General features: G+C 48.8%; 1 protein-coding gene across 1 annotated transcript; it reads left to right on the top strand.

Annotated features, from left to right (window-relative positions):
• The first annotated feature begins 2,717 nt into the window (after positions 1 to 2,717).
• RBM34 (RNA binding motif protein 34) lies at positions 2,718 to 13,681 on the top strand. The gene is made up of 11 exons (XM_078610239.1): positions 2,718 to 2,895; positions 4,900 to 5,101; positions 6,570 to 6,739; positions 7,403 to 7,661; positions 7,858 to 7,917; positions 8,785 to 8,828; positions 9,461 to 9,544; positions 10,321 to 10,384; positions 10,550 to 10,592; positions 12,093 to 12,211; positions 13,095 to 13,681. The coding sequence occupies exons 1-11, from the start codon at positions 2,867 to 2,869 to the stop codon at positions 13,569 to 13,571; spliced, it is 1,551 nt and encodes a 516-aa protein (XP_078466365.1). The 5' UTR covers positions 2,718 to 2,866; the 3' UTR covers positions 13,572 to 13,681.
• Positions 13,682 to 15,336: the final 1,655 nt, after the last annotated feature.

Genomic DNA, 15,336 nt, shown 5'->3' with positions numbered 1-15,336 from the left:
GGTGGTTTTGAGTCGTGGGGGGTAATGTCTCACTGAATATTTTCAGGGTCACTAATAGATTGGAGTTAAGGGCGTGGCTAGTAGCAACATTTCCTAGCGGGAGGGATACTGGACTACTAGGACGTGGATTAGCAGGGTTGGCTACGTACGGTGTGAAAGAAGTTCAACATACATATATTAACTAACCATTTTTTATTTTACCAGGTAAGGCCCACTAAGCTATATAGCTCTATCTTGATTTGAAGCTTTCGTGACTGCAGGAATCCATTCTCTTTGGTTCTTTCGGTAAAGTCACGTAGGTAGAAAAAATAATAGATCACGACGTTTGGATCGCAACACAAGCAATCGTCATCAGGTGAGATGACTACAGCAAGAAAACTGCTGAAGTAGGCGTATATATATATAGCTCTTTGAGAAGCGACCTGGCCACAAATGATAGATCAACCAGTTGCGTATCATGTGGAAATGTATGGCAGCCGAATACTCTAACCGCTTGTTTCTAAATGTGAAGGGAAAACCCAGAGGACCCGGAGAAAAATCCACGCGACCACGGGGAGAACATGCAAACTTCAAATATACAGCAAGCGTCAAGGGTTGGGATCGAACCCACGACCTCCTGTATACCAGGCGAGGTAGTTAACATCTCGCCACCACGGCGCCCCAATACATACAGGACGTGGTGTGCCAGAGGCAGAATTACTTTTGTGGTCGCCGATTTGGACGGATAAAGCTAAAGTTAAGCCCTGGCAATAACAATAACACTGGTCAACACACTTTTTCTGACATAAGGTATTCCAACTGTTTTAAGGTAATTTTGGGGTGCTGATTCCAAATCTGGCATCAGTTTGTGACGTCATATTTGAGGGGGGGTCTGACTTTTTGTGACGCCGTGTGACGACGGGGGGGGGGGGGGTCAAAAATCGTCCAAAATCACGTGATGTCATTTATGGACGGCCCCTAAACGACGCCACTGGGGAGACAAAGGCGGCCGGGCGTGGTATTGGCCACCCCACCGTCGTGTGCCGTGCCAGCCTTCATAGGTGCTCGCTAACAGCACTTTCTGCTGCAGTCTGTTAATGCTACACGAGGGATCTTTAATCTTTGGTGCCGACATCGCTCGTCACTGATGTTTGCCGTGGCCGAGAATCAAACCCAGATCGCAGTGCGGGAATGACTGCATCACCGCACCCCCTAGTGAACGTCAATGGATAACGCAGTGCTTTTTTCATAAATATGCGTTAAAATAGGATATTGTATTTTCTGCGCTGTATGTAGATACGAAATGAATTCAATCGATTTAAATTATTTTGTGTTAAATGTTTGCCTAAGCGACAGAGTTTGTGGTATTTTATCTATGGAATAAAATAAAGTTTGTTTCTGATTGGTCTTCATTATTTGTGTTCATCCTTAATAGTTTTATTTTTTAGCCAAACCATTGTTTCTTGTATTTAATATTTTTCTTCGGATCGTGCGAGAAAAACAAACACATTGGTTAACGTCTTATTGGTTCACGCTTCTAAAAGGTGTATACTTCCTTTATACATGTATTTTTTTCATCTCAATGGGTTCTTCTCTTATAACTATAAAAAAAATACTTGAGACTTTGTAGTAGAACGAAGAAAATTGGAGAGTACAATTATAACAATCACATATTCATTCCACAGAATTAAAAACCTTGGTAGAATCATTAAAATAAAAATGTTTAATAACAATCATTACAAAAAAATACTAAATGTATGCTTCTCCATTCTCCCATGGGGAAGCAAAATGCTTCTTCATGGAATAAATAAAAGGTGACCTTAGTAAATTTAAATAACAAAATAGTTAATAATGAAAATGAGTGTTGTTATAACAATTTTATTGTTTATATTTATTTTAAGTTGCGCATTTTGATGTGACGTCACATTTCTCCAACCCCCCTCCCCCCGTCGTCACACATCGTCACAAATGTCTGATCCCCCCCGCCGCCCTAGGTGCGTGACGTCATTTATGGACGGCCCCTATGCATTCCCCATCGTCTCTCACGTACGATATAAATTTCACACTTTCATAAATCACCGTACCCCCCTCGCCCGCCCGCCTCCTGGTTGAGAACCCACTGCTCTAGAGCTCGCTCCAGCTTTGGGGGGTTGAGCCTTCTGCCAGCAGTGACGTTTACAAAGCAATTGCAGGGCTGCGCCTTGTACCACCTTCGAGTGGGGGAGGGAGGGAAGGGGGGTCGATTGTGGGGAGGGTGAGGGTCGAGTGGGGGAGGGTGGGTGGGGGTCGAGTGGGGGAGGGTGGGTGGGGGTCGAGTGGGGGAGGGTGGGTGGGGGTCGAGTGGGGGAGGGTGGGGGTCGAGTGGGGGAGGGTGGGTGGGGGTCGAGTGGGGGAGGGTGGGTGGGGGTCGAGTGGGTGAGGGTGGGGGGTCGAGTTGGTGAGGGTGGGGGGGGGGGTCGAGTGGGTGAGGGTGGGGGTCGAGTGGGTGAGGGTGGGGGTCGAGTGGGGGAGGGTGGGTGGGGGTCGAGTGGGGGAGGGTGGGGGGGGGGTGTCGAGTGGGTGAGGGTGGGGGTCGAGTGGGGGAGGGTGAGGGTGGGGGTCGAGTGGGGGGTCGAGTGTGGGGAGGGTGGGTGGGGGTCGAGTGTGGGGAGGGTGGGTGGGGGTCGAGTGTGGGGAGGGTGGGTGGGGGTCGAGTGTGGGGAGGGTGGGTGGGGGTCGAGTGGGGGAGGGTGGGAGGGGGGTCTCACGTGGTTCTAAAAGAAGCCTAAGGACCCTAAAGCGCAACTGATAAAGTTTATTCAAAAACGAAACCACGATCTTGCGCTGCGTGGTGTGTGGGGTCCACATCGCGTCTCGAAGAGCCGAATAAGCACGCATCTTTTCGAGCATGAAGCCAAAAGCGAAGAAAACACGGGGGTAAGTCGTTCATAGTCAAGTCTCCTTGATCGTTTTCGTTCCAGTCACCCGAGCAGTCGAGATAATCCAGAGGCCTAAATGCGCACCGGTCTCGGCTACATTCCCTGCGGTTGCCTCCGACACCTTGCCCGGCCGGATTTTCCAGCCCAGACCGGTGTCGGTCTTCGGAGGCCTACGCGTCCATCCACCAGTGTGTGTTCCCAGAGGTTATCTTGAACACAGTTATTTTGTACGTCTGCTCGGCAAAGAGCCTCGTATTGGTGGTAGGTTTAATACGTGTTGAGTGTGTTTTTGTTGTATTATTGATGCTTTCATATCCCCATGGCATACCTCCACAGTATAGCCTCCAGTCAATCTCATGCAATTCTAACATCGACTTGGTGCAGCCAAATCAACAGTTATCCGTCCACCTACGTGACTTTGCCGAAAGAACCAGATGGTATGCGTCCCTGCAGTCACGAAAGCTTCAAATCAAGACCAAATTATCCGTCTGTTGTACCCCGCGTTCGCCGTCCACAAGTGACCGGCGTGGTGAAGTATGGTCACACAACCCACACGGCTTCGTACGGCATGGAGGTGGAGGGGCCTTCGTCTCGCAATGGGTTGAATAATCGACTGTATGCAAGTCATTTTGCGAAATTAACAACTCTTTTTAAATCCTTTATATTAAGTTCACTTGCTTGCTTGCTAGCGCGCTTACGACCGTGCAAATCTTTCGGTCGTTTTTTAACCCACTTCCCGTGATCCAATCGAGCTGACATTTTGCACACAGACTCGTTGTGCGTGACAATTTATTTTCGTGAATTTTTTTTTCCATAACTTTACACTTTTTAGGAAAAAAATAATTATATTTAATTACCAATTGCTTAATGGTGGCAGGCAATCATCTGACCCATAGGTGGCAGCCATCTCAAGCCAGAGGACGAGAGGACTCTAGCGGCCACGCATATAAAGGATTTATAGTGAAAAACTTTGTTTTTACGGGTTAATTTTTTTACCGTGGGTTACCATTAGCAGTTTGGTCAAATTGGCTCCTCTGACCTGTATATTTTACTTCATGTGAAATTTGATGTGACTTTTATCCACTGCTGGATGAGGGCCTGGGAGCGGTGGGGGGAGAGGTGGTCGTTGGGGTAGTTTAACCATACTTCACCAAGCTGGTCAATGCGGTTTGGTGAAGAAGGCGAGGGGAGCACAGACGCGGAAGCATAGAAATACAGCACAACCACAAAAATTCACTGCCTTCTGCTGCCTACAAAGCAGCGCCACATCAACCAACAACGCCCGTGTGTTTATGTATGGTGGTTGCCATTCCAAGCAATGTCCAGGCTCAAAGACTGCTTAGCTTCCGATAACCCTCAAGATCGGGTACATTGCAGGTGATTTGGTCCTAGGCACTGCTTCACCGGGGCTTGCAAATTAGAAAAAAAAGATTCTACCCATCCCTAAGTACTTGCTGCTGTAATTACATCTGATCATTACATGCCACGAATTTGCTGAGTCCAATGGCGCAACTGTTGGGTGTGCAGGTGGTGCAACTGCCGGGGGGAGGACCAGGAACCGGGCTACAAAGTCGGGGGGAAGGCAGACATGGAGCCCTATTTTATTTCAGAATCATCAGAATCTTTATTGAGACTACAGGAGGAATTTGATTAGCTATGGAGCTCTTTTTCATAGATGTCCAGTATTGGCGGGTCAACAAGTACGGCAAACAATACCACAAACGATAGGGGTGCAAAATAGAGAAAATGTCAAGCAATTAACAAAAATAAAAAATACATTCATTATATAAGTCCAAAGTATCAAGGTTGGGCAAGGCAGCAAAAACAACAAACCAGTCACAAACCACAGCAAGATAATGCACAGTACCTCAATAAAATGGCGCGTCAACATTTGATTGCACCATGACCTACGACAACCATGCCACTCGATTGGCACAGTGTCTCGTAGCCGGGCCTCGACGCGCACGTATCCCCCAGTTTATCTCTCATGTTGTCTTCCCAGGAGCGACGCCGAGAAGACCACCCTGTGTGCGGACGATGGATACGTGGCGGGGCAGCTCTGTGGCGCCGTCTTCCAGCGCAAGTCCGATGGTGGCGGTGGGCCCTCCAAGAAGTCTGGTCTCGCTGCCCTCTTCTCGCAAGGCCCGGCAGCGGCTCCACGACGCCCGCTCTTCGTTTCGCCCGAAGCGGTTCGGGCTCAAAGAGTACGAGATGGCTTAAGCTAGTGTTTTACAAACTCCAGTCCGTTTTTTTTATTATTATTGGCGAGCAGCTCCGCGCGTCCGGACGTGACTGTAACGTCCCTCCAGCCAACCAGCAGATGTGCGCCGTGACTTCATCACCATGAAATTTCGATTTAAAGCTTTCGTGACTGCAGGGATTCATCTTCTTGGTTCTTTCGGTAAAGTCACGTAGAAGGGAAATAATAAAATAATAAAAATAAAACAAAAATAATAAAATATATATATATTTTTTATTATTTCCCTTCTACGTGACTTTACCGAAAAAACCAAGAAGATTCATCACCATGCACTTGTGCGCCCACCAGTCGGCAAAGCGTTTTATAATATAGTATCATGTGATAGCACTACTTGGCCAAGGTGGGGGGTTGGTGGGTGGGGAGGCATGACGTCAGGATGCAAAAAACCCGGCTCAACGCTCTGGGAGGGCTGCAGTTTACATCATCATGCAGATGTGCATGCTGACAACATCACTGCGCACATGCCTACATGCCAGCCAGTCGGCAAAGCTTGTTTTCTAATATAGTATCACACAGGTTTTCATAGTCACTCATGGTTTACTGGGTCGGGCTGCGTGTTGGGCATATCTTCTCTCAAGCTTTTATCCCGACACACTACATTAGGCATCTTCTCCTGGAGATACCCACACTAGTGCATGGAAAAAGCTTACAAGACTTCAACTAATTATTTGGTGATACTGTGCTGACAGTGGTGCAGTTGATAAAAAAATCAACACATTCGTCACAAACAAGGCCTTTAAAATGAATTGGGGGATAACGATATGTAATAGGAAACGGTTTAGGCAATGGACTTTTACGTGCTATATAGAAGGGCGATTGTCCGAAACTTTGGCTGTTATTTGTAAAAAAAAAATTGAGGCAGCGACATTGACTTACCTCTCATTTTCATTCGATAAATAGTCTTGTCAAAAGGGACTGGCTGAGGGCAATCTTTTGTAAACCTTGCGTGGTGTGAAAGCAGCATCTAGCCCCTCACCTTATCACGTGCTGCTTTCGGATGCGTTTCTGCGGCCGTCTGGAACGCTCTCCCTTTCGATATTAGGAAGCCACTGGAGCTATGCACTTTCAATTCCAGATTGAAAACTAATTTCTTGAACTGCCTTTTGTGTTTAGTTTATTGTCCTTCCCCCGCACCTCCGATTCATTTCTCACTGAAAATGTTCACGGTCACTAATAGACTGGAGTTAAGTGCGTGACTAGCAGCAGCATCCCGTAGCGAGCGGGATACTGGACTATTGGGATGAGGATTAGCACGGTTGGCTACGCACGGTGCGACAGGAGTTTAACATGCGTACAAAGTGCCGTGCGAAACGGGCTCGGCAGAGCCCACGCACAGCGAGGCTGAGATGTGTCGCCGCTCACGTCGTGAACACGATCGGCGCGGGTTTCCTAACTTTGGCTTGTCCCAACAGAAGGCGGATGCGGAGGAAGCGGCTGCCCAAAAGGAGAAGGAGAACTTGGACAAAGTTCAAGCGATGAAGGCTCTCTGGTCGAAGGCACAGGAGGAGAAGAGCAAGGAGAAGGAGGAACGGAGTCGGCTCAAGCCCTCCGACGACAACGACGCTTCTAAACTCTTTACGAGGTAGCAGACATTTTCGTTTGAGCTCGTGGGCAGCCAGTGTTATGCATGGCAGTGGTTCTCAACCGGGGGTACGTGGACCCCTGGTGGTACGTGGCAACGTCACGGGAGGTGCATGAGGTGATTTATAAAAGTGTGAAATGATATCACACATTAATCATTGGTGAATAATCACGTATGAATCTGCCAATAGAAAATGACTATGATAACATTTAAATCCATATGCTAACCTAGAATGATATAAAAGATCTTTTCTAAATTCATTGATCGTAAACAATGCTGTTTACAAGAGTAACCTGCCAGTACCAATACATCACGTCATGCATGCAGGGCTTCCGTTGATTCATTTTTTTTTATTCACTTGCAGTTACTAGTTATGATACCTCACGAAATGGACAATTGGTTCAAATATTGATGTTCATTATTCGTACATTTATTTCTCAGAACCATGTTGGGTCAGGCCAGGGGGATGTACTCGGTTGAAAAAAAAAATCCTACAAGGGGTACAGCAGCCAAAAAAGGTTGAACCACTGTTGTATGGGATGACGTGACACGTGGCACCCACTGGACCCTTGTCAGACATGAGCACGCCAGTTGACGCGCCAGTTGACGCGCCAGTTGACGCGCCAGTTGACACGCCAGTTGACGCCGTTTGCGTCTTGACAGGGAGAACGCGCTGGACAATGCCGACAAGGTGGAGCGGCACAAAGAGGAGAAGAGCAGAAGCAAGAGGGAGGAGAAAAAGCGCAAGCACGCCGAGGATGTGGGCGACAAGGGGAGTGAGCCAAAGCCCGCGGAGAACAAGTCCGGGTGGTCGGAGCGACCGCCGAAAAAAGCCAAATCGGACGTCTTCGCCGCCGAAGATGAGGAGAAGCGCAAAAGGACAGTGTTTGTCGGCAATTTGCCGATGAGCCTCGCGAAGGAGGTAAACTTATTCGCGATTCGCGAGCTCTTGCTCGGTTTGTTCTGCTCCGCTCTAATGTGCACAGATGCCTACTTTATTGAGGGCGATGTTGTTGGCACGTGATATAATGATCGATCGATTGATTATGAAGCTGTAGCTTCACTGGTGCAGGTTCGCTGACCTTTGAGTGCTGCTGCTGTACCGCGGTGTGTTTCAGGCTGTAAAGAAGTTCTTCCGGCCGTGCGGGGTGATCGAGTCCGTTCGCCTGCGATGCATTGTGAGTACAAAAGAATCGGCGATGTCCACCTGCTTACCCGGCTCCCTTCGTTGCGTTGAGCGCCCTTTACGTGCGTGCCTGCAACGATTCGCCGCCCTCCTCTTGATGTGTCACCATTCAGGGGGTCAGGATGAGATTTAAGAATCGATTTTTTTTGTTCAAACATTTTGAGGTATTTCTAATCCTAACTCCAGTCCTCACGCCCAGCTTTCCGTGATTACCAACCACCAGGTGCATGCAGTGCTAATTGATTTTTCATTTAATTTTTTTACGTGTACCCAGGAAAGCCTCTTAGACACTTTTCAGGAGGGTCCTGCTCAGTTTCACAGTAGGGGGCGACGATTGCTTTGTGTTATCCCCATTTGGAATATTTTTTGATTGCCAATTTATCAAATTTTGCAAATATGGACCGTGACGCTCGCGCATGGCGGCCGACTCTTTTTCAAATGACGTCACCGTATCGTAGCCGTCCACCGCGGAGCGGACGGTGCGCATTGCCGCCGTCAATGCCATGCTGCAGTATTAACCAGGGCGGTCATTGAGCTCGAACCCGCGCGCACCTCCGCGACGAGCGACGAACGCGCGACCTAACCGCTCGGCAACGTCACCGTGCCGCGAGTAGAAACGACCGGTAATCGGGAAAACCCGGAGGAGCGTGGCGGGGCTGTGAGCACAGGAGTGGTGGAGTATCATTGCTCTCGTGGTTCTATCGGTCGCGTGAACCGATTGCGATAAAACACGAGCTCAAAGATAATCGATTCACGTGCGCACGACTCGTTGCAATACGAATGGACACATTCTTACTCTGTAGACTTTTCGTCCCTTGTGAATGACTCGGTGGTGAAACATTGTACTTCTTTATTGCAGGCACGAGCCGATCCCGACATGTCACTCAGGCAGGCCGCCATACAGTAAGTGCACATGCCGGTGCACGCACAATCACACCCGTTCATTCAGTATGTTCGTTGAAGCCTTGCAATGTTTTGGGCCGGAGTGTTGGGGAGCTACTTGTGGCTGTACAAACGTAGCAACCTGCAGGTTGCGCTCCTGCGGCCGTCTGGAACGCTGTTCCTTCCGATATTAGGAAGCCACTGGAGCTGTGCACTTTTAAATCATCATCATCATCTAGATTGAAACCTCATTTCTTCAGGACTGCTTTTTTGTTTAAGTTCGTTGTCCTTCCTCCGTCACTTCCGATTAGCACAGTCGTCTGCGTACGGTGCGAAAGAAGTTAAACGTACGTACGTACATACGTGCAACTCGCTGCTGCCTTGTACAGTAAAATCTTGGATTGCGAGTAACTTGGTCTGCGAGTGTTTTGCAAGACAAGCACACATTTTTTAATTAATATGAATTTGTTAAACGAGCGAGGTCTTGCAATACGAGTAGTACGTGTATACGCTTTGTCTGCCGAGTGTCACGTGATCACAACTGATATGAGTGCTTTGATATACGAGTGCTTTGGATTCCAAACACGGAACGAATTATGCTCGCAATCCAATGTTTTGCTGTATATTAATCTGCATCTCTGTTGCCTCGTCAGAGGAAAAACGCATCCCCAGAGGAACAACAAGAATGCCTACGTGGTCTTCAAGGAGGAGCAGGGGGCTGCGCAAGCGCTGAGCAGGTGTGTACGTGTACGTTGAACTTCTTTCACACCGTACATGGCCAACCGTGCTAATCGGAGGTGCGGAGGGAAGGACAACAAACGGAGGTCTGTTCGGATGTGCTCGTGGCTTGCTCACGTGTGCGGCCCCTCTTTGTCGTTCTGCTGCTGGATGAGGGCCTCCTTGCCACGCCGTGTGGATCGGCGGGGGTGGTTATTTGACCGCGCGCTTGTCGGTGTCAGTTGGTGATGGCTTGGAGCATAGCTGTGGGAGGATAAGTTAAAGTAAATTTATTAGGTATAGCCCTGTGAGCCATTCGGCTCTTGAATCCGGTGCAACCGCAACAAACAAAAAACAAAAACATGAACAAGAAAACATCTTAAAGTGAATATGTGACTAAGTGCAAACAGAAAATCCAAGAAAATACAGCAAAATATTGCAGAAGTACTGTACAACGATTGTTTCTTTCTGCGCTGCCGTCTGTTAACGGACTCGTGGCCCCAGCGCCGATAACGACCAGTTGTGTACGGTGGTCACTCGTCCAAGTACAAGGATGCAGCCGCAACCCAGCTTAGCTTCCCAAATCGACTTATTGTACAGATCCAAGATTATTACCTTGATTTATACAGGTCTGGAGTGCAAAGTTATACGTTGCAGTTTCATACCAAATTGTACTGGGGCCACACTCGGATTTTTGCATAACACGTCAATGCACAGCATGACCAAAGCTAATGGGGGTGCGTGTGTACATTTGCATGCTTGTGTGCATGCGCACATGTGCTTCCTTGTGTCACAGAAACGGAGAGGAGATACAGAGTGGATTTCACATACGAGTAGATGCAGCGTCTGGAGAAAAAAATGTAAGTTTATTTTTTACACTCGCCGTTAAATACCAAGCGAAGCCTGTTTAACACACACGGGTTAACGGTCAACACATTTGAATGAGACGGGCAAGTGTTCCTTGCGTTTTCGCGATATGTTTAAATGCTTTGGGTTCATTTCTTGATGGTTTCCGTTTTTCACAGCATGACCACAAGAGGTCGGTGTTCATCGGAAACCTTCCCTACGGTACGGCTCCCAAGTGAACGTTGCACGGCAGCGGCGTTTGTGCGAGCGCGTGCGTGCGTGTCTCTGCAGCTTAACGGTGAACGTGGTCACCTGAAATTCGATTCCCAGCCCACAGCGCAAGGGGACAGCTCACGTTATAAACAGCGTTATGGTTGGCGGTGGGCTTTGAAACCTGGCGAGTGGTTTGCGCGACTAGCCGTGAACCCGGTGGTGACCCGAGTTCCCGTTCCCGGCTACGGTCGGGGCGAGTGATACCCAAACCGGTCCTGGCAGGGGTCGGCGGTCAAAAAGACGAGGAGCCCATTTTTTTTCGAATTCGTAAAAAAATAAATCAACATATCCAAGAGCTACAGTGCGCTGTGTGGTGAATAGGAGACGGTCGTCCTTCATAAACCAACGTCACGAAGCGGCCCTTGAAGAGCCGCATGCAGCTCCGGGAGCCCCAGGTTGCCGAACCTTAGGTCCTTTGTTTTCCGACCCACCCTCACCAGCCCACGCCCACCGGCGTGGCGAAGTATGGTCGGACAACCCCCATGACAGTGTGGGCGAGGCGTTCATCCAGCAGTGGATTGACAAAGAGGCTGTACATTTAATAGTGATTATCTTATGCTTGGTTCTTTCGGTAAAGTCACGTAGAAGGGTATTTTTTTTTTCAAATTTTCTTGCTGTGGTTTTCACACCTGATGATGATTGCTTGTGTTGCAATCGAAACGTCGTGAAAATTGTATTGTTTTATTGTTATTATTTTATTGTTTTTCCCTTCTACGTGACTTTACCGAAAGAACCAAACAATATGAATCCCTGCAGTCACGAAAGCTTTAAATCGAAATTATTATCTTGACGTTGCTTAAATTGTCGTAATTTTGCACCGTGTGGCAGGGGCTGCAGCGCTGGAGAAACAAACTGGCACATGGCTCAAAGTTGATTAAAAATCTGTTTAGACTTAGACTTTATTGCGACTGATCCACAATACCTTGCTGATCTCGTCAAGGAGTATATATCACGACGTGAACTCCGGTCATCCTCACAGCGGCTCTTGACTAACCGTCGAACAAAGACATTCACTGTATCGTGCGCTTTCAGATGCGCTTCTGCGGCCGTCTGGAACGCTCTTTCTTTCAATATTAGGAAGCCACTGGAGCTATGCACTTTTAAATCATCATCCAGATTGAAAACTAATTTCTTTAGAACTACTTTTTGTGTTTAGTTTGTTCTTCCACCACAGCACCTATTAGTACGGTTGGCTACGTACAGTGCGAAATAAGTTTTAACATACGTAACAAAAATAAAGCAAAGCAATATGGGATGTATGTACGTGTGTATGTATGTTGAAAACCTTTCACACCGTATGTAGCCAACCGTGCAAAAATCGCAGGTGGGATGTCACGTGACATTTGAAGAATACGACGACGAAACAAGTTTGCTTACCATTTAAAGCTTTCTCCGTTTACCCTTCAGCTGGTGGTGTGCCTGTGTGCGTGTGATGTTTGCACCGCGCAGACGTGGAGGAGGACCGAATCAGGAGCCACTTTGAGCCGTGCGGCCCCGTCGAGTCGGTGCGCGTGGTACGCGACCGGGATTCCGGCATGGGCAAGGGCTTCGGCTACATCCTCTTCAAGGTACAGGACGACCTCCCGGCACAGGTTGGCCAGGCAACTCGGAAGGTCGGGCGCTGAGCTGAGCCGGGAACCGCTGAAGAAAACTTGCTTCGATTCCTGATTTCAACCGCGTGTTGATTAACGTGTCCGGGGGAGTTGATGTTCTCTGACCGGTCGCCGGTGACACGCTCGCAACGGAGATGTTCCATCTCAATGCGTTTTTCAGGGGAAATATTTTCGTTTCCAAAAAGTTACGGCGACCCTTACATGCTCGTAGTAAGCCTGCATCTTCTTGGTTCTTTCGGTAAAGTCACGTAGAAGGGAAATAATAAAATAATATAAATATAAAAATTCTCACGACGTTTCGACTGCAACACAAGCAATCATCATCAGATGTGAAATCCACAGCAAGAAAAAATTTTGCTGTCGATTTCACACCTGAAATCCACACCTGATGATGATTGCTTGTGTTGCAGTCGAAACGTCGTGAGAATTTTTATTGTTTTATATTTATATTATTTCCCTTCTACGTGACTTTACCGAAAGAACCAAGAATATAAATCCCTGCAGTCACGAAAGTTTTAAATCAAAATTTAAACTTGCATCGATAACTCGTAGACTTACGCAGACATCCATAGACTCCTGTCGACCGAGTTGGGATTAAACCGGGTTCTCAATTACAGTGGGTTAATGCTCTCAATTCACTTTCATTTGACAAAATTCCAAGTACTGACAGTTTAAAATATAATTTTGGCTCTTTTACGCGATTAACCTGAATCTCACATGGCAACGCGAGTGGGAAAGCGCCGCCCTTACTGCGTTGTAACAGAGGTCGCTTGCATGAAGTCCGCTTTCGTGGGGCCATTCTCTAACAGCGGGTTGCTCTGCGATCCCCTCGCTCCAGGGCGCCGACGCAGTGCTGTTGGCGCTACACCTGGACGGCTCCGAGATGGCCGGGCGGAAGGTGCGGGTGAAGCGCTCCGTCAAAAAGGAGAAGATCAAGCCGGGGAGGGCTGGCCGCCCGGCGAACTCCAGGCGGCCAGGGAATTCCGGCAGACCAGGGAACGCCGGAAAGGCAGGCAACGCCGGAAGGCCGGGGAACTCCGGGAGACCGGGGAACTCCGGGAAACCGGGGATTTCCGGGAAACCGGGGATTTCCGGGAGACCGGGGAATGCTGTGAGGCCAGGGAACGCCGGGCCGAAGGGGCGCGGTGACCTATTGCCGCCAGCGGCCAAAGCAGCCAACTGGCAGCCCAAGGGGCCCAGGAACTTTATGGGCGAAATGGCCGAGAAGCCGGTGAAGAAACCCAAGGTGAGAAGCAAGCCCGGCCAGAGCAAGGTGAACAAGAAGGGCAAGCTGGGCCGGCCCGCAAAGAAATAGCCGCCATGGGGGGGGGGGGGGAGGTGGTCGTCGGGTGTTTCAGCACATGTGGGGCTTGATGTAGGAAAATGTTCGGATCGTTTTTTGGTGAAATAAAAAAGCTAACGTCGTATTTGTCCGGTGCTTGTTTTACACTACGCATGCGTAAGCGGTTTTTTTATATATACAAGTAATTCTTATACGGGGTGGAGTGGTTAGTGTACCGCTGCTGGTGGATGAAGGCCTCCTTTGGTCAAAAAGGTTTGCTTCACCACGCTGGTCTGTGTGGGTTGAAGAGGAGGGGAGAAGCGTGAATATTCTATCTTTACAAATATTTAATTCCCAGCCTATCTGTTGTAATGTCCTTAGCGAAACAAATTCAGTCGAAGATTATCTAAAACTCCAGCCCTTTGTCAGTCCACTGCCGGATGAAGGCTGTCCCCGGGAGAAGGAGACCCAGGACATCGCTCACCACTCGTGTAACCAACCCGTCCCACGGTCTCAAACTCGGGCCGCCGGGTTCATAGCGCAGCGCCTTAAACCGTTTCACCATTCTCCAGCGGAGGTGCTGAATCCGCAAATGGCGGCGTTGGAGGTGTCAAAGCCGCCCAGCGCACTTGAACAGCCGTGCCCGGGTTGCCCTGGAGGAGGAGGCGTTTTGGCCGCACAGCTGCGACGGCGGAAATCCCGGAAAACGATGCGAGGGTTCTTTTAATTACTAAGGGGCCGTCCATAAATGACGTCACGCGATTTTGGACGATTTTTGACCCCCACCCCACACGGCGTCACAAAGTTAGACCCCCCCCTCAAATATGACGTCACAAAGCTCTGCCCCCAAACAAAAAAACATGCTTCAAATCGCTTTAAATTATTGTCATTGTAGTGCGTATTTAATGTGGCGCTGCACTCTGATGCCGGAGAAAACATTTCTTAAAAATTATATTTAATGAAGTAGAACGTGTTGTCTATATTTAAGGTTGCGCATTTTGATGTGACGTCACATTTCTCAACCTCCCCCCCCCCCCATCGTCACACAGTCACAAATGTCTGACCCCCACCCTAGGATGCGTGACGTCATTTATGGACGGCCCTTCAGTCTTTGGATAAATTAATCGGCGTTCGCAGATGCGCCACCCAGCGGTGTTGTTCCTTGTTTGCTCGTCACCTCCGCTGTGGTGGAGGCTTTCGTTTGCCAAGGATCAGAATCTTTCAGACTGCAGGAGGAATCCAATGAGCGATGAAGCGCTTTGTCACGGGTGTCCAGCGTGGTGGGGTCGGCAATGATGCCGATCCGAGTTGGGTCCTCTGTCCTTGGTGCTGGGACATTGGACTTGGTGAATTAGCTAAAACCAACCCTGGCTGATTCATGCAAGCACTGGCGGAGCCAATGGGGGGCGGGGTGGCACGTGCCCCCCCCCCTCCCCCCTAATGATCCGATCAAAAGCCCTAATGTCGATCGGATCATTGGGGTTTATTAGTAATAAATCGGCATTTGGCGACCCCCACTGCCACTGTGTAGCATATTATTACGTGCCAGGGACTCTGAGATGATAGGACAATAGTCTGAGTCCATAATTGGCAATAAGTAACGGCAAAGCGGTTATAAGTGACTTAGAATTGTGCGCAGTTGCGTGTACAGTACACGACTTCCCTGAAGCGCGATGCCGATCACACAGCGCGGTTCGAATTCGACCCTCGATCGATGGCTGCGCCATCGCCGCAAACGCGTCGAATAAAAAGCAAGGGACTAGTCCTTACTTGCTAACAACTCCTCTATCATTTTTTC

The sequence above is a fragment of the Lampetra planeri genome, chromosome 33, assembly GCF_965212315.1.
Source record: "Lampetra planeri chromosome 33, kcLamPlan1.2.h2, whole genome shotgun sequence".
Taxonomy (NCBI): Eukaryota; Metazoa; Chordata; class Hyperoartia; order Petromyzontiformes; family Petromyzontidae; genus Lampetra; species Lampetra planeri.
Note: the sequence above shows the minus strand (reverse complement) of the source record. Positions and strands in the feature narration are given on the sequence as shown.

Coding starts and splice junctions, on each gene's coding strand:
- RBM34 (XM_078610239.1), top strand. CDS start 2,867: ATGAAGCCAAAAGCGAAGAAAACACGGGG. Junction 5,102..6,569: donor AAGCGGTTCGGGCTCAAAGA/GTACGAGATGGC, acceptor TTGTCCCAACAG/AAGGCGGATGCGGAGGAAGC. Junction 12,212..13,094: donor TCGGCTACATCCTCTTCAAG/GTACAGGACGAC, acceptor CCCTCGCTCCAG/GGCGCCGACGCAGTGCTGTT.